Genomic DNA, 23,133 nt, shown 5'->3' with positions numbered 1-23,133 from the left:
TTTTCAGCAGTGGCTATATGATTTTGAGATCTATCTTTTCACACTGAGGACAATTAAGGGACTCGTACACAACTATTACATAAGGTGCAAACATTCACTGATGCTCAAGAAGGCAACACGACACATTAAGAGCCAGGGGGATGTAAACTTTTGAATAGAATGGTTGGTGTGAATTGATATTATTTTGTCTTCTGGGAGACATGCAAATATCTTATGTAGCTTCTGAAGGGCAGTACTAAATGGAAAAAAGAGAGAAAGTGAGCAATGGGAAAATCCTCTCCTCCCCAAATAGTTTGAGTGCACTGCTGTGACACGTAGCTAGACAATCTTATGATGTCCAATGTCCACTGGTGGTCTGTGTGTCTAATCCGTCTGTCTATATGATGACATCACTCTCCCCGCACAAGCAGGAGGTGAGCGGGCTTTTTTTTGTTTTTTTTTCCAGTAAACCCCGACCCTGTAGGGAGCTCTGTGGTGGGTCCTTCTCCTGTCCCCCTCATTGAGCTCAGGCCTTTCTGATTTGGATTGTCTGGACCCACTTTGAGCTGTGCTGTCTAGGTCAGCCCACCCACTGTCCAACTGGGTGTGTGTGTACAGTGGATACGAGAGGCACGTTTAGTCTGCAGACGTTTATACACATCAGATGATTTTCTCTCACACCCACAGGGTGGTAGAATGATGAATGCAGGCCTGGGTTTAATTTGAGACTGTAAATAAAAGTTGGAGGAAGAGATGTTGAAATGGTGGACTGTAGTGCGGACGCAGATCAAAACATTTTCAGGACTGAGTGGCACCTTGTATTCTAGTAAAAAGGCTGTTTTATTGGCTCACAGGGGGCCTGAAGACACTAATGCACTTCAAATGTATTATTGTTGTGCAGGACCAAATGTGCCAGAGCATTATTGTGGTGCATGAAGCAGCCAAAACCGAATATATGAATGCATTAATTGTACCACAGATTGCCATTCGGATTAATTGGAAATCAAGAAACTCAATCTCTATCCACCCACGGGGAAAAAAAAGAATAATCTCCTACAAAGAAATGGAAAAAACAATCAAAAAGAAAACTGCCAAATTTGACTCTGTTTGGACATCACTCATCATCTACACAGTAAGATCCACTAGTGAAAATGCTTCTGTTTGACATTCTTTTTCAACTGAACACAAAGGGTTTCATTAGAAATAATAATATCAGCAATAACCTGAGTGAAAAGTAGAATCTTAGGAATATATATATTTTTTATATAAATTTCAGAGTTTCTTAGTACTTAGTGTCTCATTTTTGCTTTAATGACAGTGTGCACTCAAGCTGACACAGACTCCACTAGTTTGTATAAAACCTGATGATCCATGTTAGATCAAATCCATCTGAGTGTGTCGTCTGAACACACGCTTCAATGGAAGGGATACGACTTGGGGAAAATCTGCCTTTTGTACAAAGGAGTTAACATGTTCAATATCACAATTTGCTAAAATTTTAATATTGACCTAGAAATTGTGATAAATCTTGAATACTGAATACTCCTTTTTTTCAAAATTCTAAAACTCAGATTTTCAATATGCTCTCAGACTTTTGAACAAGCAACAACAGCAAGACTGTTCTCCTACAGCCACACCACATAGCCACAACCACAGACCTGTAGACTCGTTAAAACATTCACACGCGCACATTATACACAAATTATATGCATACAGTACACACACATGCACACACACAAACCAAATGATGGTGCAGTAGCTTGTTATTGTTATTACTATTAATATTACTACTGCTTTACCAGTATTATCCATTATTGTATTTGTATCTGCAATCATTTATACATTTTTTTTTCCTCTTTGTATTTTTTCCTTTCTTCCGTGTCTAATAATCAGTCTTTTCAGGATTTCGTAGAGTTTTTTTGTGATTGTTCTGGCCAAAAATGCTTGATTTTGCTGAATTGTTTCTAAACTAAATAGTTTGGCACGGTCTTTCGTAGATATTTGTTGGTAAATGAGACCTTTTAACGGTACTCATGTTCGACGCATGCGAATTGAAGAATACGCGTTGTGATGATGTCACATGGCGTGTTGTGATGACGTGATATGATGCGTCTTGGCCAAAATGTGTCTTGGCCAGTAGTTCCGGCGGCAATGTTTATAGTAATGCACTCGTTCTAATATTATATCAGAAGCTCCACATAAACAGGTTTTGAAAACTTTCTGTTAGGATTCTTTTGGAAGGAGTCTCCAGTCCCAGCGCTTTGTAAAAGTGAGGTAATACTGTTATTTAAGGTTTCTCAGATGAGAACTTTACACTTTGCATGTTACGATTTCTTGGTACCACGGCAAGCTGCGTTTTTGTGTCTTATTAACTTCAAGAGAGAAAAAAGTGACGGAGCAACTGCTGTAACATCAGCGATAACAGGAACTAACTTGTTTTTTGGATGTTCCACAACTTTAAAGTAACTATAAACGGATAAAAAGTATGACGTGTCTTCCTTTAATGAATAAGAAAAAGGTAATTGTTGGTAAATTGCTGTCGTATAAGAGAAATAAAACGCAAACACTTCAGGGGGGTGACATCACAGCATCCCGTTGTTGATTATATGTATGTGTGTGTATATATATATATATATATATATATATATATATATATATAGATAGATACATATAGATATAGATATAACATGCATGCCCTGTTTTAATCATTACTTAAGCAACACTTTCGGGGAAATGGGTTTAATCTAGCATCGCAAAGCTTTCTTCAGTTTGTGCCTTTGGGAATCTCTTTGTACACCCCTAAAACAGAGGGTTCCCCTTTCAGAAAAGGTTCCAATACAAAGCCCTTTAGAAAGCTTTGTGGAGCCTTTTTATTCCAAGAGTGCATGCTTTAAAATAAAATTAAGTGTTAACAGCCAGCCACGACATAAAAGGTGTCCATAATGTCTGTTCTCATGGTGATACAATGAAACATCATCCTGGATGTAGTTCAGGATATTTGATGTGCTCCACAGGCCGCTGAACTTTTCACTGTATGTAAAAAAGATGCGTGGGCTTTTACACGTTCTACTTTTCTCATCTAGTGCCATGCCACAAGGCTTTTGATTGCACAGTGGGAGCTTGGCTGTCAAGCAAGTGAGAAGCAGCTGATGCTTTTAAACTTGAGACTGCTCGGTGTCCAGTACACAGATTCCATGACGGTTAGCAGAGAATAGCAGACCGGTGATTAATCTAGTGTGATGTGAACAGATAATATTTCAGGATCCATGATGAGAAATAGCTGTGCTGCAGTACACCACAACCTGAGTCATACATTGTGTTCATATTGCTGTCCAAGCGATACCAACACCAACGATGAGATCAGCAGTGAAGTATGGCATTCGGAGATTTGAACACGTAGCATTCTTTACTGACGTGGCAAAAGGTACTGGACGGGGGATAAGGCATGGAGAGCGGCGGAGTGGATCGTGACTCAATGCTTTGAGAAACTCTGGAGAAACTTTAACGTATTAAATTGTTTTTTTTTTTTTTTTTTTTTTTTTACACTGTCCCACACAGAGCACATAACACAAACAGAATAGCTGAATGCTGATGATAGCTCCAGTCAGCTCTTCTTTAAAAAAGAAAAAACAAAACAAAAAAAAAAAAACCTATCAAGACAGAGGAGGGAAAGCAGACATCCCCCATATTTTCTCTAAAAAAAAATTCACTCTGTCATAAAGTCTTAAAAATAAACAGATAGAAACATGCCCCGGTCTTGTTTCGTCATTCAGATAAAATCTGGTATTCGCCTACTTGTTTTTTTTGTTTTTTTTAACAGCTGCGGGGAAAGAGGACTTACTGGAAGAGGGATCAGGGCATCCAAAAGAGTTAAACAAGTCAGGATTTATGAGTAATAAACGTGTGCAGGAGCAAAGCTGCAATTGTGTGGAAACCACTGAGTGCCGAGACGTGAGTCAAACACACAGAAACAAGAAACACAGGGTGTTTGAATGGTTATATGGATGAGAGCAGTTCAGACAGATTAATGAGTATAGACCGTCAACTCCAGAATTATTGGCACCCTGGGTATAATGATGAGTAAAAAGGGTTCTGAAAAAAAATGTCTGTGTTTAATTAGCTTTCTCTAAAATATGAGAGAAATCTAACTGATGTAAATTTATTCAGTACAATTTTTAAAAACCCTTATCAAAATCTATTTTTTTTTTTTTTTTACAAAACCATGTATTGGTCATTTTTGCCAACATCTAGTCTTCTCCTATTTATAATGCTTGATGTGAGAAGAGCAAAGAATCCTCATATCCTCCAGAACTTTGTCAGCTCACCCCACAGGTTTTCAATGGACTTTAGGACAAGGGACTGTGATGGCCATGTCAAAAGCTGGCTTCTGTGGTCATTGAACCATTTTTCTGTGTGGATCAATGTCCTGTTGGAAGATCCAACCTTGACCCAGTTGTAACTTCTTGGCAGAGGTAGCCAGATTTTCATTTAATCTCCTGGTACTACATAGAGTCCATGATGCCATGTATTCTAACAAGGTTCCCACAACATCACAGATCCTCCATCATACTTAACAATAGGGATTAGGTTCTTTTCTGTATAACCATCCCTATATTTATGCCAAACATACCTTGAGTGTTTCTTGCCACAGAGCTCCAGTTTTGTTTCAGCTCCAGTTGTGTCTTACAAACTCCAAGAAAAAGCTTTTTTTCTGGCTTGCCTTCCAAGTAATTTGTAGCCATGGAGGTGGCATCCAATTGTATATTTAAAGACTTGGTGAACCCAAAATGCTGCCATTATCCTCAAACCTCCAAAATTGATCCTTGGAGAAATATCTATAATTTCTCTAAAATTCACCTAACCATTTACTGTTGTAGGACATTTTCATAGTTTTCATTTCATTAATTGTTAAATATGAGATACTGGCTTATAACTGTATTTACCACACCAAGCACTTCCAGGAGCTACCTTAAAATCAAACACCTCTAATTTTTCATGCTCACTATACAACACAGCTGGACTAAACACTTCCTTTTTTCTTTTATTCTTTAACTTCCATTTACACAAATTTCTGCCTGTGTACAACTCTAAATAATTCGCAGCACACATCCATGAGACTTTCTACTACCATTTAATGTGCTTTCATTGAGTCATACCCACTATTCCTAGAAGAATTTCCGCGTTCTGAATGGTTCATGGTGAACCTTCATGGATCTCAGCTTCAGGGATTAAGCAATTTATGACAAATTCTGACACTATGGATGAAACCACATTTACTCATAGCTCATAAATTATATCAAAAGTACTTTTCCTTTACTCCTAGAGTAGTTGTTTCTTCCCACCATCAATTCAAATCAAATCTATTTTTTTTTCCCATTCCACCAAAAGAAACTCCAGATTTGCATTAGTTGGAGTGTGCTACCTCTTAGTGTTTTACTATAATTGTTATTTTACACTATTAACTTTGTTTAGAATCAGTAGTAAGCTGGAAGAACAGGAAATGTGAGCTGTTGTGACGCCAAAGCCAGCAAAGCACACTGTGAAATGAGTCAGCCTCTTTATAGGAATTATTGAAGGACAAGCCAGAAAACCACATGCAAAATTAAATTAAATGCTAAATACGAATCCATTTGAGTAATATTTTGGATTAGTAAGATTTTGGTTTTAAATGATTTTTCAGGAACCAACACTTGATTACAGACAATTGTAGTCCCGTTGCGTTACTTAGATTGTGAGTAAACACTTAACAGTCCCTCTCAAAGATATTTTTCACTTATAATTAACCCAACATGTTCCGCAAGCACTATATTTGCCATAATTGATAACCCATTAGAGCATATTTCTCAGCTTCATCATGTTATCTGACATCATTCAGCATGAATGGGCATGACAGGGCATGACGACCTCAGCTGGCTCATGTAACATTTATATTTCCACCAGCTTGCATGATGTTGCTGATGTTTTAGTAGTTCCACTACATTGTCAGTGTCATAAATGAGTCTTGATCAGTCTGCTAATGATATGCTAATTATAGCCAAGCCGTAGTGTATGTATATAGGGAATTGTAGTCTTACTGTAGTGTCGACTGGGGTGACCTTAGTTGTAGGGATATGTTTGGGATTTGGGTTTGAGGCCTGTAGCACCACACAGCCTTGTGGACCCAGAGTGACGATGACTGCAGCACAACCGCGTTTCAGCAGCTCCAGACCTGCATGTCCTGCGTCATCCACTGACGCCACACGAGTCCCCGTTAGCAACTCAGCCTGGGGGCAAAAACAGTGCTGCGTCAGCTAGAATGCATGTGGGAAAATCACATAACTAATATTAAGCAAGCATGTGAACATAAAAAAAAAAATAGAGAAAGAGGATTTATAGACGATATAAATGTAAAATATCAATGGGAATATACTTCAAATATATTTTTCTTACGTGAATTCATAGCCTATAATTGTTGCACATCTATATTTATCATATATATTTTGGAGAAACCTGTGTTGTGTTTGCAATTGTTTGATATCCATGAGAGCAGAGTATTTTTGTGAAGATCAAAAGGTTCAACAATATATACAATTTTTCACAGCCTTCTTTGCTCATATTTTCCAAGGGTGCCAATATTAGTGGAGCGCACTTAGTGTGTGTTCATACATTCATCAAATATTTCATACATACATTCAAATATTTTCACATTAGTAATAACTCAAGAAATCTGGAAATATAAAGAATTCATAACATTAAAGTCCATAAATAAAGTTATGTGTAATAAAGTGGAATGACAGGAAAAAAGTATTGAACACGCTAAGAAAAAGCAGTTCTCCAATTCAAGGTAAGGCAAGGAACACACACACACACACACGCCAATATGAATGTAAGTATGTCTGACCTGGGAAACCTTCAAATAGTTCATTTTTTTACATTTCCTACTATATAGTTCGTATATAGTATATAGTATGATTTAAAAGGGAGAAAATGGCATTTAAAGCTTTCATTCCACTGAAAGACGCCCCACATACCTCTCCATTTGTAACCTAATCTACTTATAGAACAACAACATTAGTGCTAAATTAAGGAATTATAGGTTTACAGTGGGAAATGAGTTTTGAATATGATTATCAGCATCTTCCACATCAGTCTCTGTCTCATCACCAGGTAAAAGCCATTCTAGAAATTTAAACACGAGCCTCGTCGCCGTCTCTTCACTCGATTGATCTCAGTTCACGTTAACATTGGTGGGGAAATAATCAACGATTATTTCAGTCATTTATTTTCCGATGGCTAAATTTCTTTTTATTAATACTTTTTGTTAGGTCATTCAAACAGTTTTATAATGTAATCATTACTGAGTGTGTAAGCGCTCTTCTGTGTTTTGATGATGATCTATTGGCACAGGAGACATTCTGACAGCTGGAAATGTGATTACAAATGAAACTGATTAGGCTTATTGTGCATTCCGCTATTTCACGTAGCTATGCCACAAATGAATCAAATCATGATATTCACTGCCTGAGGAAAGGCAGTGAATGTAGCTTACATAGCTAGCAAGGTTTTAGACATTTTTTAATCGGACTGACTGCAACTACCGCTGTGTTGGTTAATCTGGCTCATGAACTTTGCAGGATGACAGTCAAAACAAGGTCAGAATGTAGACTAAATAAAAACATATCCATGCCGGTTTGGAAAATATTTATGTTCAGTTCTGTTTATGTTCAGATGTTGATATCTGTCCTTTTTAAGGTTACAGATGCCAAAGTATATTATTTTCAGAAAAACTAAATGTTGGTCAAAAGCAGATTTATTTTCATTTTTGGCTGTTTTCCAGATTTTAGCCACAGCGACATGTGACAAGTTTTTGCACATATATTGGGGGGGGGGGGGGGGATAAATCTGTGCAACTGCAAAGGAACCATTATACTACTGCCTTGCCCAGATAAGGGTTAAGTCCCTTAGTCATGCACCCAGTGGTGGCATTCTGGCATTTGTGAAATTTGGACTCAATAGCTCAAAGTTATTAATGCTCACTTTTCTGTGGATGCATGCACTTTTATGCAGCTGGACTCTCCATAGCACCTCTTAAATGTCTTTAGATGCACCACAGAGATGTTTAAATGAGTGCAGAAAGTAACCCTTTCATATTTGTGCATTTTACTTATCTTGCCCTTACTCTTCCATGGCCACCTGCCAGAACAGAGCAGCACTCGGATTACTCGTCTTTCTAGGCTGATCTACCTGCTTCGGTGTGTTCTCAATTATTTATCTTTCACTACCCCAACTATAGGCATCGGATGAAAGCATGACTGAAAGCAAGAAGGCTGAGACTGAGGCCAGTGTACTCTGAGCTCTCACTTTCATGTCCCACCTGTACATTTTTCCCCTCTCCAGCCTCTCGGCCACATCAAAGCAGGTCTCATAGAGCACTCTTGGTCGCAGTGGCAGCTCTTTAGCCCCAGGACAGTGTGACTCACAAGCCACGCATCTGTCTTCCCTAGTGTTTTTTTTTTTTCTTTAACTGTTTCCCATCAATACATGCCCTCATCTGTCAGCTCATCCAGCCAAGGTGTGAGAGAGGGTGTCTCCAAACACACGATTTACTGTAAGTGGGAGAAAATGACCCCCCCCCCCAAGCATTTCTCACTCAGACGACAATAAAATAACTGTTCAGCATCTTGATTTGTTACCACTGTGCAGGTCATGACCTGGTAGCAGAGCGTGGTGTTTATACTTGTCCCTTTCAACATATGGTTTGAAGCTTTGAAGGTAAATTATAATAGACAGTCATATCATCTTCTACTTGTTGTATTTACTTTATTTACTTCATTTATAGCAATAGTAATTATTCAGTTTTTAAGTTTATACTACATTCTCGATTTTGATTTGTCAGAATCATTCTAACACGTTCAAATGCATTATCGTATCAATAGTAACAACTAATTCACTGGTCTCCACTCCACGTATTCAAGTGTAGTCCTGCAACTAACGATTATTTTGAGAATATATTAATCTGTCAATTATTTCTTCGATTAATCGATTAGTTGGATTAAAAGGCCTATTTTTATTTTCTGTATTTTTTTCCCGAAAAAAAAAAAATGCTATTTCACATTCAGCTCAATGCTGTCCTTCAAACACTGTGCAAATTGAAGACTATGAAAAAGGTATTAAGTGTATCTATGTGGGCTATGCCATACATTGTGCAAAGGATTTAAAAAATATATTAACATTATATTTTGAAAACAAAAAAAACAACAACTGATTGTCCACAAGCAGAAGTTAAATCACTATATTAAAAATGCCACAAAAGACAAACAAAAGCACAAACTAAGTGTTAATGTTCTTGAATGTTCTGCAGTAACACACACATTCACTCATTTGAACATAGTAACATGTTACTTCATTCGGTAAATGTACGACACTTCTTACATTTATATACAATTACATGTTATAACCCCATTACATCTATATATAGCTAAATATAGCATTAAACAACATATTTGATCAAAATGAATATTTTAGTCAGAGTTATTGTGCTTCCTTTCTATTGCGCGCTGTTTGATTGGTGCGTATGCATGGACTCGAGCTCTTTCAGTGAAGTTTAACGAAGACTCATTCGGTGTCAGGACGAGTCTTTATGTAAAATGGAAATACTGGTGTGAATTTATAACATTTACAGATAAGGATATAAAGGTAAAAATGCAATTTCTGCGCTGAAGAAAACATGTCTGGAACACATTAAACCGCACACGCATCTGTCGCAGCATCCGACACAACAAGCCACGTTAATACACTTACGAGTTTGTTTGAAGTGCTTAATATAAAACATTCTCATGTTTTGGACGATCTGGATTGTGCACTTTTCCCGCAGCAGCTCACTCTGTGACCTCCGCTGTTTCTCAGATGTGTTTTATTCATAGAAATGCGTTTTTCACCATTGTGAAGTGATATCAATGACGGGGGGTTTGTATCCACAGTGACATCACAGACCCAACTAATCCATAATGAGATTCAGTGTCGATTATATTAATTATCAATTCATAAATAAATAAAGAAAAATCAGCTTTGGCACGGTAACAGTGACTGCAATTTTGTCAGACTACATCACACCAGCCTGTCATTGATTGTTTTTCTATAATAGCACACGCCCAAGTTTTATTCCTCACTTAATCTCTATATACTTTTCTCAAAATTCTCAAACGTTACAAAGTACAGTAAAACATTACCATAAAAAACTTATGGTAAGCGTTTATCTTTAAAATTATTCAAGTAGTTATGTCCATCCATCCATTTTCTGTACCTCTTATCCTACACAGGGAGTGTATCCTACACAGGTCGCAGGGAGTCTGTGTCTATCCCAGGGAACTCTGGGCACAAGGCGGGTCAGTACATCTCAGGGCACAATCGTACACACATTCACACACTCCAGAGAACTTGCAAATGCCAATCAGCCTACAATGAATGTTTTTGTATTGGGGGAGGGACCTGGAGTACATGGAGGAAACCCCCAAAGCACGGGGAGACAATGCAATCTCCATGCACACAGGGCGGAGGCGGGATTTGAACCCCCAGGCCCGGAGGTGTTGGGCTAACCTGCTAATCACTTAGCCATTGTGCCCCCCCCGCCCCCCCCCAGTGGTCATGTAAACAGTATATTAAAAACCTGTAAGTCATTAATTGTATCATGAAAAGGGAAAACATATGCATTAGGTGATATGCATTAGGTACGCTGTGTCAATGCAGACAATAAAAAGAGGGCTTAAAACCCTGTCTTAATTTGTAATTAAATTGTCTTAATTTTATAAGATTCATTTTTGAATTTTGCAATCAGATGATGAAAAGCAAACCTGTTGGCAGTAAATGATTGCAAAATCCCAAATAAATCTATAGCAGTATGGCTATAAAAGGACTCAGGTATCTAAATAAAAAATTGCTCATGACTCATGTAGAGAAAGAGCTTATCATATTAATTCATTAAAATATTATATTATGGCATGTAAATGCATTGATCAAATTATTATTTCATACATATAAATATTAGAGGTGTAACACTGGCACTATCTGTATCTATTTAGTGCTCCAAATATCAGTAACCAGAACCAGAAGTGGGCGTGGCCTAAAGCTGAAGGGTTTTACTGCTCACTCACTTCCCACATTAAAGTAAAAACCTCTAGTTTGTGCAACTTTTTTGTTGTGTCCCATGGGATCCCAAGCCTAATGTTCACCTCCAATCTCAACCTAAATAACCTGTGAATCTTTCTCACAAGATTCCCAGTTAGGAGGACCCATTCTTGCATTGCTTACTAAAGACAATGATTCTTTTTTGGACTATCAACGCTCCATAGCACATTTTAGTACATGGTGTGATGATAACTTTCTCCAGTTTAATATCGCAAAGACTAAGAACTAGTTTTTAGCTCTTCCAAAACACTGACCCATCCTTCCAGTATTATCATTAACGGAGAGATGGTTGAAAGGGTGGAGCATTTCAGATATCTGGGCATTATATTAGATAAACATCTCAACTTCAATCAGCACACTCTAGGTATTTACAAGTGCTGTCATCAGAGACTGACAGTTAATCGTAAACTTAAATATCTGTTTGTTCAGCCTAGTCTTCTTCTTCTTCTGTATCGAAGTATCACTGAGCCGGTTCTTATGTATGGTGCCATTTGTTTATTCCATATGCTAACAGTTACCAATAAGAACAAACTCTTAAAGAAAACTAATTTAGCGAGAAAAATGATAGGTATTCCCACCCCTAATTTATCTGACTGTGTCATTTCATATACGCTCCGGAAGGCACATAAAATTTTAAATGATCCAGACCACCCACTTTAACAATATTTCAACCCCCTTCCTTCTGGCCACAGGTATAGACTACCCATGTGCAGAAAGGCCAGTTATGGTAGGAGCTTTGTTCCTACGGCTATACGAGGATTAAACACATAGGTACTCAGCCACTGTGATGCCATCTTATGCTCTGGCATTTGTTGTATGATCCTGATGTTTTCTTTTTGTCCCCTTCTCCCTTCTATGTCTGTGATTGTTTTTGATGGTTAATATGTACGGTGTTGCTGTGTTTATGTTTTTTTCCTACGCACCAATGGTGGAAACAAATTTCCTCTTCGAGGACAAATAAACTATCTATCTATCTATGAAGTGTATGAACCGGACTGCACAAGGTCTGCTGGAGGAGAGAAGTTAAAGTAATCTTTTTAGTGTGTGTGTCTGTGTGTGTGTGTGTGTGTGTGTGTGTGTACTTTCACCTCAGACTCATTACAGCAGAAAATGTCGGATTCCCTGTAGAAGTCAGTGTGGAGGTCTGGAATAGCAGGGGCTGGGTTAAAGATGGTCTTCACTGTAAATGATACAGAAAAAGTGTGTAATAGGTCATTCAAGGTCCTGCTGCTTATTCATTTCAGGAAAGACCTGCTCTAGCTGTGATACTGCTCTAATACTGATATGACTTATGAGGAAACAGCGGGTCACACAAAGACAAAGCCTTCCCATTCACGTCACACTGCACTCAGTGTGAAACTCGCATAAGATTTCACTTGATCCTTCCCTTAGCAAATACTAGTTTCAGAATGATGTAAATACCAAGTAATAACTTCCTTGTGACTTAACGGTGCTTCGTGAACCAGATACCAACCAAAACATCATAACCCTTCCCATGGACCAGAGGATGTCTCATTTCTAAACTGAAACCTGATGCACATCAACAATGCGTCAAGATATCGACATATTGATGACTGTGCCAATGTAGAGTTCTCCTTATCCTGTAAATCGCACTCATCTTATGCATATAATCTCTTAGCTATCACTGCCTGAAAACTTTTTACTTCAATCTAAGTGCATGCGTCATATCATAGTCATCCTTTAAGCTTTTCACGCCAGAGCTCGAATGCAGTCGTGTCATATCTCTTTCTGAGGTCATACACGGCTTGGCTGCATGATACACTGCACATAGCAAAACCACAGAGGCTTTGAAAAAAAATATACATATCTCTTACAAAAGCGCACAAAGAGCAGAAGTCAACTCTGATATCTTTCCCTCACACGGTTAGTACACACATCTGGGTTTCTGACGTGCATGGGACAATTATTGGTGGTGGTGATGATGGTGGTGGGGTGGGGGGGCAGTTACCTTAGCGAATGAGTCATGTCTAAGATCTGAAATTGCTCAGAGTCTAACACACATTCCTTGATCAATAAACTTCCCCTTGTTGTTAGGTTTCATTATGAGACCTTTATTCCCTACACCTTAGAGGCACAATGATTTAGTCACAAGAAATGAAGACAACCCACTGAGACAAAGTGAGACCAATAAAGGAAAAGTCGATATGTGGAATGAAGTGTGTATGAGGAGAAAAAAACTAAACAAAACAAAACAGGACAACATACTTAGGTGAAGATTAAGTGGTTCTAAATAAAGGAAAAATCCACCCTGAATGACTTGCATATTAATATTTATAATTACCGTATGATCTTCAATGACATCCAAGATTTATTGGCAATGAAATCCTGACTTTTTTTTTTTTTTGGACATGGTGTATTTTCACTTTCACATGGTTTCCCACAATGCTGTTCGACTCTCTTGATAGAGGCGAAGCAGGAATTATCCCTTGCTTCATCTCTACCTAAACGGAGCGATGCAGCAGTGCTTTAGTCCGGTAGTCTGTCCAGCTCTCTCAGCTCCTCTTCTGTCCACTCTGCTCAAACAGATCAGCTTCGAAAGCATTGACGTTCATGCTAATGGAACTCCAAGTCCAGCGTTTGCTGTCTCCGTTACTGCTACGTTGAATTTCTCATTAATATGACATCGCTGGAAACCGGTGAATGAGAAAAGAAGCTTTTGCTCTGGGTTTCAGACGTATGAGAAAGAAAGAAACATCGGTGCTAAATCCTTTATCCTACATCGTCACAAAACTCCACATTATGAATTAATGACAAGTGCTTAAACAGAACAAAGACCAATTTTACTCGAGCAAGCTTGTGGAGGTGGCATGTGCGTAATCCGAGCCTTGAGAAGTGCTATTCACACACGTCACTGCCTGACAAACTCATCCCAAGTGATATTCACATAATCTAGGCTAATAGCCCATTTCGCAACACTTGATATGATCTGCTAAGACGACAGCGCTGTCATTGGCGCGTTTCTGGGTGGTTCTGAGGTGACGACTATTGGAGTGTGATGGCGGGGGGATGTGGGAGACCATCTGCGGTGCCCATCTGCGCACGAGCCATGCCATGGTGCATCTCCAAAAACCCGAGACGAGGGCGTTTTCTAATCAGCAGGTACCTGATTAGATAAGGTGTTAATAACGTCTGCACATGTTAAGTAGGATTTCCTGTTTCCTCTTTTATTTTGTTCTAATCTTATCCATCTACATCAATGGCAGTCATGCTGTGGGAAAATCCGTAAGCAGAACTTGGTTAACAGGACCATGACATGACGTTTATTAGGTCAGAAGTAAGTAAAATGGTCACAATTACAATATTTGTAGTAAATAACATCAAAATATCAGTTCAAACGTTTGCATCCCCCTTTCGGAATGTGATTGATATTATACAGAGTGTCTCAAAAGTCTCCATACATAGAGGATTATGTTTGCTAGCACCCCGTCAGTTGTGGATTCACCAGCGGGTGTTTGTGGACGTCTACTTCTCGGTTGGTCCGCAACACTGCCAGTCTTTCTGAATTTGTTAATAAGTTTGACAACAGTGTGGTGTGTGATCTGCTCGCCCCGTTTCCTGTTAAAGTTCATCGCAAACTTGCGACAGCGTCCCGATCCAGCCGTGAGAATGATTTTAATACGTTCTTCGTTTGTCAAAGGCTTTCTTAAAGGCTGTCTGATAAAATAATAAATTAATATAAACTAAGTATGAGAAATTTTGGAAGACATTTGGGTAAAAAGTGTTCATTTCTCCTGTGTATTTGGGGATGCCATGTATTCTACTCATATTCCAACTTCGGCTTTTATAACTGCCTCAAAAATATTTCATGTTTCCTCTGAGCAGCTTTCTGATCCCACATCACAATTATTTCTGCTATATCTCTTCTGTCTCTGGCAGATTTCTCGGCACATTCTTCTTGAGATTTCTTTTCAAACTCTGCCAGTTTTTCCCTGTTTCCTTCAGATCAGGTCAGTAGATGGAGAGAGTGCTGACAAATCTTTTTTCTGTTATTTTACCCTATGATTCTATTTGTTATCTTTTTGCAGGATACACCCAGATTTTTTTTTTTACTTCCTGGATGATGCCTGGAAATAAATAAATAAATAAATAAATAAATAAATAAAAGGTATATATAAAGATTTATTTATTTATTTATTTATTTATTTATTTATTATTCTATTGGCAAATAATTTAGCTTCTTTCTAGAAATAAATGCTTAAAATAAGCAAAATTATCTGCCAATAGAACAAGACTATTTCAAACTTGAAATTAGTATTTAAAAAGGCTAGAAATAGGATTAATAATCTTATATGTGGTTTATTGTAATCTTATTAAAGGAAATACTAGATAAATTTGACATTATTCAAGATATTTCCTAACTTGCTAAGATGTCATTTTGCAGTGTAGATGTTATTTTCTACAGTGCACGCACACACACACACACACACACACACTGACCATTGCTTTGTCGAGCTATTCGCAGGGCCTGTAGCGAGATGTGTGAGCTGATCTCCAGCTGGCAGAGCAACACTTTGGCTTTAGCCAGGGCAGAGCGTGCCTGCTCCAGCTCCTCTTCCCCCAGCAGCATGTTGGCACCTGCTACAATCACTATGGCGTTCTCACCTGCACACACAATCCATGAAAGAATTTACAGAGTCCAGGTTCACTAAGTGTGTGTGTGTCTGTGTGTGTGTGTTTTGTTTTTTTTTGCATTTCAAAAGCAGCAGTTTACAAGATAATTGTTCTTGAGTCACTTTGACTTTAGTGCAGGAAGCTGGGACACTATGGTACCCGCAGGTTGTTATGGTGATGGCGATGACGTTATTTGTAAGCCCCCTTGAGAGGCTTGTGGATCTCCACCAGAGTCAGAGTCTCTGTTAAAGCTGTGATTAGTGACATTTACAGCACAACAGGCTGTGCATTTAGCACCAGGCTGGTTATGTCAGCCACCCCACCTCCAGCAGTGCTAAATAAAGCCAAGCGGCTATAAACTATGCGGTGTGGGTGACGACCTGAACCACCCCCAGGTGGAGAGGAGCGCAATCATCTATGCTTCATTCACAAGTGCACTTTGTGTTATTTTAGAAGCTGCGGGTGCAACAGGGTGCCACATACTCAGCAACTTCACACTACCTGCATCGTTTACGATGATGGAGGCAGCTCCGGTCATGGCTTCAGCAGTCTGAGTCACAAAAGCTGCACAGGGATAGAATGGGGTGGAGAAAAAAATTGAAATCAGCAAGCACACTAAACACAGTGCAGAATGCATGAGTCTACAGTGCATGTCAGGGTGACACAGTGCTCGGTTAAAGCCAGGTACAGTATGAGGTCGGAAAATTTATTACCTGTGCATACGGCGTTGTCTTTGAAATTCTGAATATAGTTGCTCCCGAAAAAATCTTTTCCAACCTGATGAGGAAGACAAAGTTGGTTATTAAGGCCTGAGCTTTTGCACAAATCCACATCTGACGTTTTCACCTCAACGTGGACTCCTAATCCTGTGATAAATGTGCCTATATGTATAAAGTGGCAGCATACTGTACATCACAATCTGTACTTACAGGCAGAGAAATAACCTCTGAACTCAAAGCGTAGTATTCAGTTATTCATGTTAAAGCAATATTCAGTAACTACATTGAAACTGACCGGAAATGTATGTACAGTACGGGTGCATCTCAAAAAATTTGAATATCATGTAAAAGTTAGCTTTTTTCCATAATTTAATTCAAAAAGTGGAACTTTCATATATTCTAGATTCATTACACATAAAGTGAAATATTTCAAGCCTTTTTTGTTTTAATCTTGATGATTACAGCTTAAGGCTCATGGAAATCAAAAATCCAGTATCAAAATATTAGAATAAAGAATTTATAATACAGAAATGTCGACCTTCTGAAACGTATGTTAATTTATGCTTTTCCACGATATTCTAATTTTTTGAGATGCACCTGTAGCTATGAGTGAGGATTAAAAGCCTGTATAATGGTGAGTTGAACTGAACTCTTCACAAATATAAAATACACAGTAATGTAGCCCCACCCCCAAGCAAGCCAGAGGTAAGAAAAAAACCCCTGAGACGATATGAGGAAGAAACCTTGAGAAGAACCAGACTCATCTGGGTGGCTCTGGATCGTACGATTATAAATAATTCCCATCTATAACTGTGTACTACATGGCCAAAAGTGCAGTTGTGTAAATAGGAACTCCATTATAGTTTTCACATGAATTCTATTTTGTTGAAGTTATGAACTGTTCACTGATGGAGACTTGAGGGCAAAACTGTTCATGGCAATTGCAGTCCTAAAGCTATCATAGCAATTGTCCACAGCCATCTTCGTGGTTTTTAAGTAGTGTTGCATTATCTAAAATCTTTCTAATGTGTGCACAGAAAGTGATTCAAAAGCAGTTGCTTCGGCTATTATAATCTATGCAAAATCCATTTTTAAAGGTAGAAGTGTGTAACACAGAGCATCCTGATGCCTTTGGAGTTAAGCATTCATTAAGCATGCATTTTGCATGATGCTAAACTAGAAGCTATGAATTCCCCTTACATTTTTAGCCTTGAAGTTCCAGTTCAAAATCGGACACGAACTATAAGCCCAAACCACATCTTGACTGCATTTATTATTCTGTAACGTCTGCAAAGATAGTGGAGCAAATCCTAATCGTAATAGAAGACATATGGGATTAGACACAAGAACAGATAAGTTTGATGAATACAAGGAACTTGAAACAATACTTTCCTCCCTGTGCATTACTAAATTCAGCCAAGCCTTCCAGACATAGGCACCCCACCCAAACGCCTACCTTGCTACCAGTTGACTTCTAAACCACCGCACCTCTCTCTCTTTCTCTCTCTCTCTCTCTCTCTCTCTCTCTCTCTCTATCAGAGATGTTTAGTGCTCCAAAGGGTGGAGGGGTCCCTTTCTGCCCACCGGGGCTCCTTTTATCCCACGCTGTTAAAGACACGCCAAGGCCGTGGCTCTTCTGTACCTGACGCCCCTGTCTTTGAAGTGCAACTCCTGTTTCAGGGCTTCTGAAAGCACGGGAGGCTATTTTTGTACCGTGCATATTTCAATATCGATCGGGCTCTTTGTACGAACAAATACACTTCTTTATTACTTCTTGGTATGGCAGGTACAAGCGAACAATAAAGGGAACAGCAGCTCAGTGGTGTGAATCTAATTAAATGGGTCTGAAATAAATGGCTCTGCAGGTACAGAAAGGCTCAGGCTGAGACATGCTGGCAGCAGGAAATGAATCTCTTGATTTGTACCTTGCACACCATCGCAGTCTTGGCTCCGAGCCGAGCAGCCTGGACACACTGGTTTGCTCCTTTGCCGCCGAAGCCGATAAAGAACTTGTGGCCATGTATTGTCTCTCCAGCTTTGGGCAGTCGAGGTGTCTGGCTAATAAAATACATACACAAGGGAGTTTAAAGCAAGAAAAAAGTGTGTGGTCAGATGTGGTTTAGAGTCAAAACAACACTGTGTTCTTGTTATTTTGTTACATTTAAGACAGAACCTTCAATGTCAGAAAAGAAAAAGGAAACAGTATAGAACATCCTAGTAAAGTGGTTTTACACTGTCTATATTAGTGCACATGTTTGAATGCATTATTGTTTCTATAGTAATAGTTAACACAAAAACGTACGTGTATGCCGGATGCGCCACATAAATGGATTTTAAAAAAATTACCAAAAAAAAAAAACCTTTGTTGGTAAATTTGTTGATATGATGAACTTTTCTGTGTGGTGATATTTATTCAGTCCCTCCAGGATTTGGTGTTTTTGCGATCGCAGAAATGAACGCAAAATCAAGCGAACTCCGCACTATCCGGAGGAGCTTGCAATGTTTCAAAATTACCGCAGATTTGGGCCGAGACACGTCACGTGACGTCATCACAACGTGCATTCAGCCAATGCCCTCTTCGATTCAGGTGTGTCGAACATGAGTACAGCTAAAAGCAACAATCACAAAAAAAACAAAAAAAAACCTGCTGTACGGACTGATTATTTGGCATTTGTGGAAGGAGTCTCCAGTGTCAGTGCTTTGTAACAGTCAGATTTTCCGACACAGGAAAGTCTTCAGGATAGAAGGCTTTAAAGTTTCTCACTATCATGATGAGCTTTTTTGTGCCTTATTAACTTGTGATATAAAAGGAATAAACCCATTTGGGATGTAATGTTATAAGAAACCAATCAAATCACTCAAATAATGAACAGTCTAACTCTTGTCAGGGTGTAATATGCCAAGAACATCTGTTTGTTCACAAAAACAAGCGCATGCCGAAGTGATTAAGAGATTTTTTCAGTTAGGATCACTACATTTAATCTGTATGTTGATTCATCAGACGGGACATCTTCGTATCCATGTATTTGAATCTGATGATTCACTGCAGCTGGTTGAGTAATGTATGTAATGTGATTCATGTACTAAAATGCATACAGATTTCTTGCTCTTTAAAGTTCACTGATTTACCAGCAACATGCTGAAATGAGGTGGGGGAGACCGGAGGGTGAGCATTTACTGGAATAAATGCTTTATAAGTGCTGTTTATGAGTGAAAACATCACGCTCTGCCATCCCCAAACCTCCTAAATATAAGGCTACATCTCTGAACTCCAGAAAAAGGTAATTGCTGCAATGCGTGACATTATAGAACAAGGTCTGTGTGTTTCTCACCCAAGCAGAACGAGCAGCCATTACTCAGTCTATTGAAGAAGAAGAAGAAAACAAAACCACTTAACCAAAGAAAGTTATGGCCTGGCTCAGGTCCAAGTCCCGGTGAGCGTGTGTTTTTGATGGTGGAAGAGGGTGCAGATAAACTTTGTTTTTTTCTGCTTGGCTTGTGATGTTTAAAGAGGGGCTTTTACAGTAATATTATTTACATGAAAAAAAGCTACGGTTTACCCGGTTTCCAGTAATCTGGAGGATCTTGTTTTGGACAGTAATGTTAATGAGCCTGGTGGCAAGCCAAAGGAAGTTGCTTGGTTTGTACAATGTTGGTGGAAGCAAACAAAAACACATGACTATGTGAACATGCTGTAAATTCAAGTGCTGTCACTTGAATTTAATATCAAAAAAGTTTATAAAGGTTCTCAAACAATGCCAAAGGTGAGAGGTGGACATGCCTTGACTGGTGTAACAGGTTGCAACGGTTGAGTGGAAAAGTTTGCATTTGTCTTGTTTTGTGGGTACGAAAAAAAGAAAAGAAAAAAAGAAAAGAATATATATATATATATATATATATTTTATCTTAATCAAATTGAATTCCAAGCAGTTACAAATCATAAAAACCAAAAACTACAAAACCAACAGAAAATAAAAAGTTGGGTTTTAGGGCTGGGCTGGAAACAAAGGAAATTTTTTTTCTTCAAAAACTTTCCAAACAGATATGCCAGATATTTTTTGCAGTAATGCCATTTTGATTTTTTCACTACATAATACAGACGTCTAACAAATTAAAGTAAAACCAAAAATGGTGCCTCTGTGATTTAACGGGCAAGTTCTGGGTCCAAGCATCACTGCAAATCAATACAAAAATATTTTGCAGTCCCTCCAGGGTTTCACGATTTTGCGATTGCAGAAATGAACGTGCAATCAAGCAAACTTCGCAATATTCTGAAGAGCATGCAATTTTTTCCAAAATTAACACAGATTTTAGGTCAATTTTGGCCAAGATGAGTACAGCTAAAAACTCTCACTTTCCAACAAACATCGCTGCGAAAACAATTTTGTGAAATTGCAATTTTGCCAATTCAAGCAGAGTTCCTCAAAAAAAAAAAAAAAAAAAGCACAAAAAACTCCATAAGTTGCGTTGCAATTTAAAAAATAAATAAATAAATAAATAAATAAATTTTTAACTACAACAATCACAAAAAACTCAGCGAAATCCTGCATGGACCGATTCTGGCTGATTACCTTTATCCTGCATGTAACAATTTTTATCCTGATGAGTGTGGTCGCTTGCTGGATGACTCCGCCCACATCCACAGGACATGAGAGCTCAACGAATGCTTTAATGAGGATGAAAATGTTGTAAATCATATGCTGTGGACTTACGCACAATCACCAGATCTCAACCCAACTGAACTGAACAGTCTGGGAGATTATGCAGCGGTGTGTTAACAGAGCTCTCCACCACCATCATCATCAAAACACCAATTGTTGGAATATCTTCAGAAGAACTCCTCAGTACAATTTCAGAGACATGTGCCAAGTTGTCCAACACCTTACTAAGAAACTTTACACTACTTTTTAATTTGTCACCCTTACATCACTATTAATACACTACATAAGAAACGTAAATTAAGGATAGCAGTTGATGTGATCACTTTCCGTTCTCGCAGTACTGATGTCGTTACAGGTGTGACCCTCAAATGGAATAGCTGGTGTCTGGTGGGCATCCTGGTGCACTATGGCTGCCGTCGCATCATCCAGGTCGATGCTACACACTAGTGGTGGTTGAAAAGAGTCCCCCGTACCCCACCCTCCCCCATACTATGTAAATCGCTCTAGAAAAGCGCTATATAAATGCAACTGTAAGTAAGTAAGACCCCAAATGGTCAGGTGATAGGATTGTCTAGAGAAATGCCTTTCTGGATGATAATTACTGTCACATATCCCTTTGTTCAGGGATGGTTCTTAATATCCCACTGCCACTCCCATGCTATAACTGATTGAATGTCACTTTAGGTGGTGTTACACACATATTGCTGAGACTAAGGTGTATTTGATAATTAAGACTTTATCAGGGATGAGCTTTTCCATTAACTACCTTGCAGTGGAATCTGTTTAGTGGCAGTCTGTAATTTCTTACAACTATTTATACATTTTTTAACATGATAATGAAGGACCCCAGACAAATTCAATTTTGCTGTCTTCCTTATTTTGTCCCAAGGATATGCAAACGTTTGCACTCAACAGGGGTTTTTTTTTTTTTTTAAAGCTTCTGTATTGAGTACTAAAGAAAATGTACTGAAGAAATCACATGCTAATCTTGCTCAATAATCTGATTTTTATATTTATATGCCTTTTGTGTCAACAGGGACAAAATGGTTTCAATGCTATTTTTGTTCCACGTCTTCAAAAAAACAAAACTTACCAACGGAAATGAGGAACAGATGAAGTAATTTGTGCAAAACAGATTTCAACATTCGATTATTTGTTACTGGAATAATAAAGCTCCTCAGAATTATACAAGTACCAATGACACCTGCTATACTCTGAACAAAAATCATCTGTTTAATAAAACATGACAGGAAGTGCTGTTATGGGAAAATAATCAACGGCAGTGTGGTGTGATGCGGCCCGGAGTTACTGTTACCACCGTGAATAGAATATTTTCCAATAGTCCTGAAGTGTTTTTTTCCTCTTATACCATAGCAATCTGTCAATGACTAGCTTAAATTTTTTTAAATTGACAGCATGTCATGCTTTTCAACCGTTTACAGTTACATTTAATATTGTAGAACATCCATGAACAAGTTAGAACTGTTACAAATGAATGAATCAACACATTCTGACCAATCAGATTCAAGAATTCTATAGCACTATAAATGTATATAATGGAATATTGTGCATCCTGACATGGGTATTATATTGTCATGTAGCCCATCCCAAACATTCAAATATATACTCTGCTGTCTTGAGTACACACATGTATACATGGCCTCATACCTTATACCAGTAGATAGGGCAAAGGGACTGACAGACATAGCTTTTATGTAATACCACCTCCCACACTGACTTCAACAAAGAAAGGCTGAAATCTATAATTAAGTTGCAATAGAAGGACAGTGATGTAATCCATTACTGTAGGAGTAACTTATGCACCTCAGTGACGTTTGTCATTTGATATGGAGCCTTAAATCTAACGAGGTCTGATTGAGTCAGCGTCTGGAATCAGTTAGGAGCGTCAGACTAACCACACCTTTCACAAACACACACACACACATACAAACACACACGTTTGTCTCTCCTTGTTTGGA

At 38.5% G+C, this 23,133-nt stretch overlaps 1 protein-coding gene across 3 annotated transcripts in view; it reads right to left on the bottom strand.

The window, feature by feature from the left end:
- The window catches only part of rbks (ribokinase), a 45,934-nt gene that overhangs the window by 8,170 nt on the left and 14,631 nt on the right, over nt 1-23,133 (bottom strand). For all 3 annotated transcript variants that reach the window (XM_053633283.1, XM_053633282.1, XM_053633284.1), the window contains exons 3-8: nt 18,419-18,551; nt 16,488-16,551; nt 16,276-16,338; nt 15,601-15,765; nt 12,231-12,322; nt 6,054-6,242 (exon numbers count right to left, since the gene is read on the bottom strand). In XM_053633283.1, coding sequence (XP_053489258.1) covers nt 6,054-6,242; nt 12,231-12,322; nt 15,601-15,765; nt 16,276-16,338; nt 16,488-16,551; nt 18,419-18,551 — 706 coding nt within the window. The remainder of the gene's footprint in view (nt 1-6,053; nt 6,243-12,230; nt 12,323-15,600; nt 15,766-16,275; nt 16,339-16,487; nt 16,552-18,418; nt 18,552-23,133) is intronic.

Source organism: Ictalurus furcatus, chromosome 9, assembly GCF_023375685.1.
Source record: "Ictalurus furcatus strain D&B chromosome 9, Billie_1.0, whole genome shotgun sequence".
Classification (NCBI taxonomy): Eukaryota; Metazoa; Chordata; class Actinopteri; order Siluriformes; family Ictaluridae; genus Ictalurus; species Ictalurus furcatus.
Note: the sequence above shows the minus strand (reverse complement) of the source record. Positions and strands in the feature narration are given on the sequence as shown.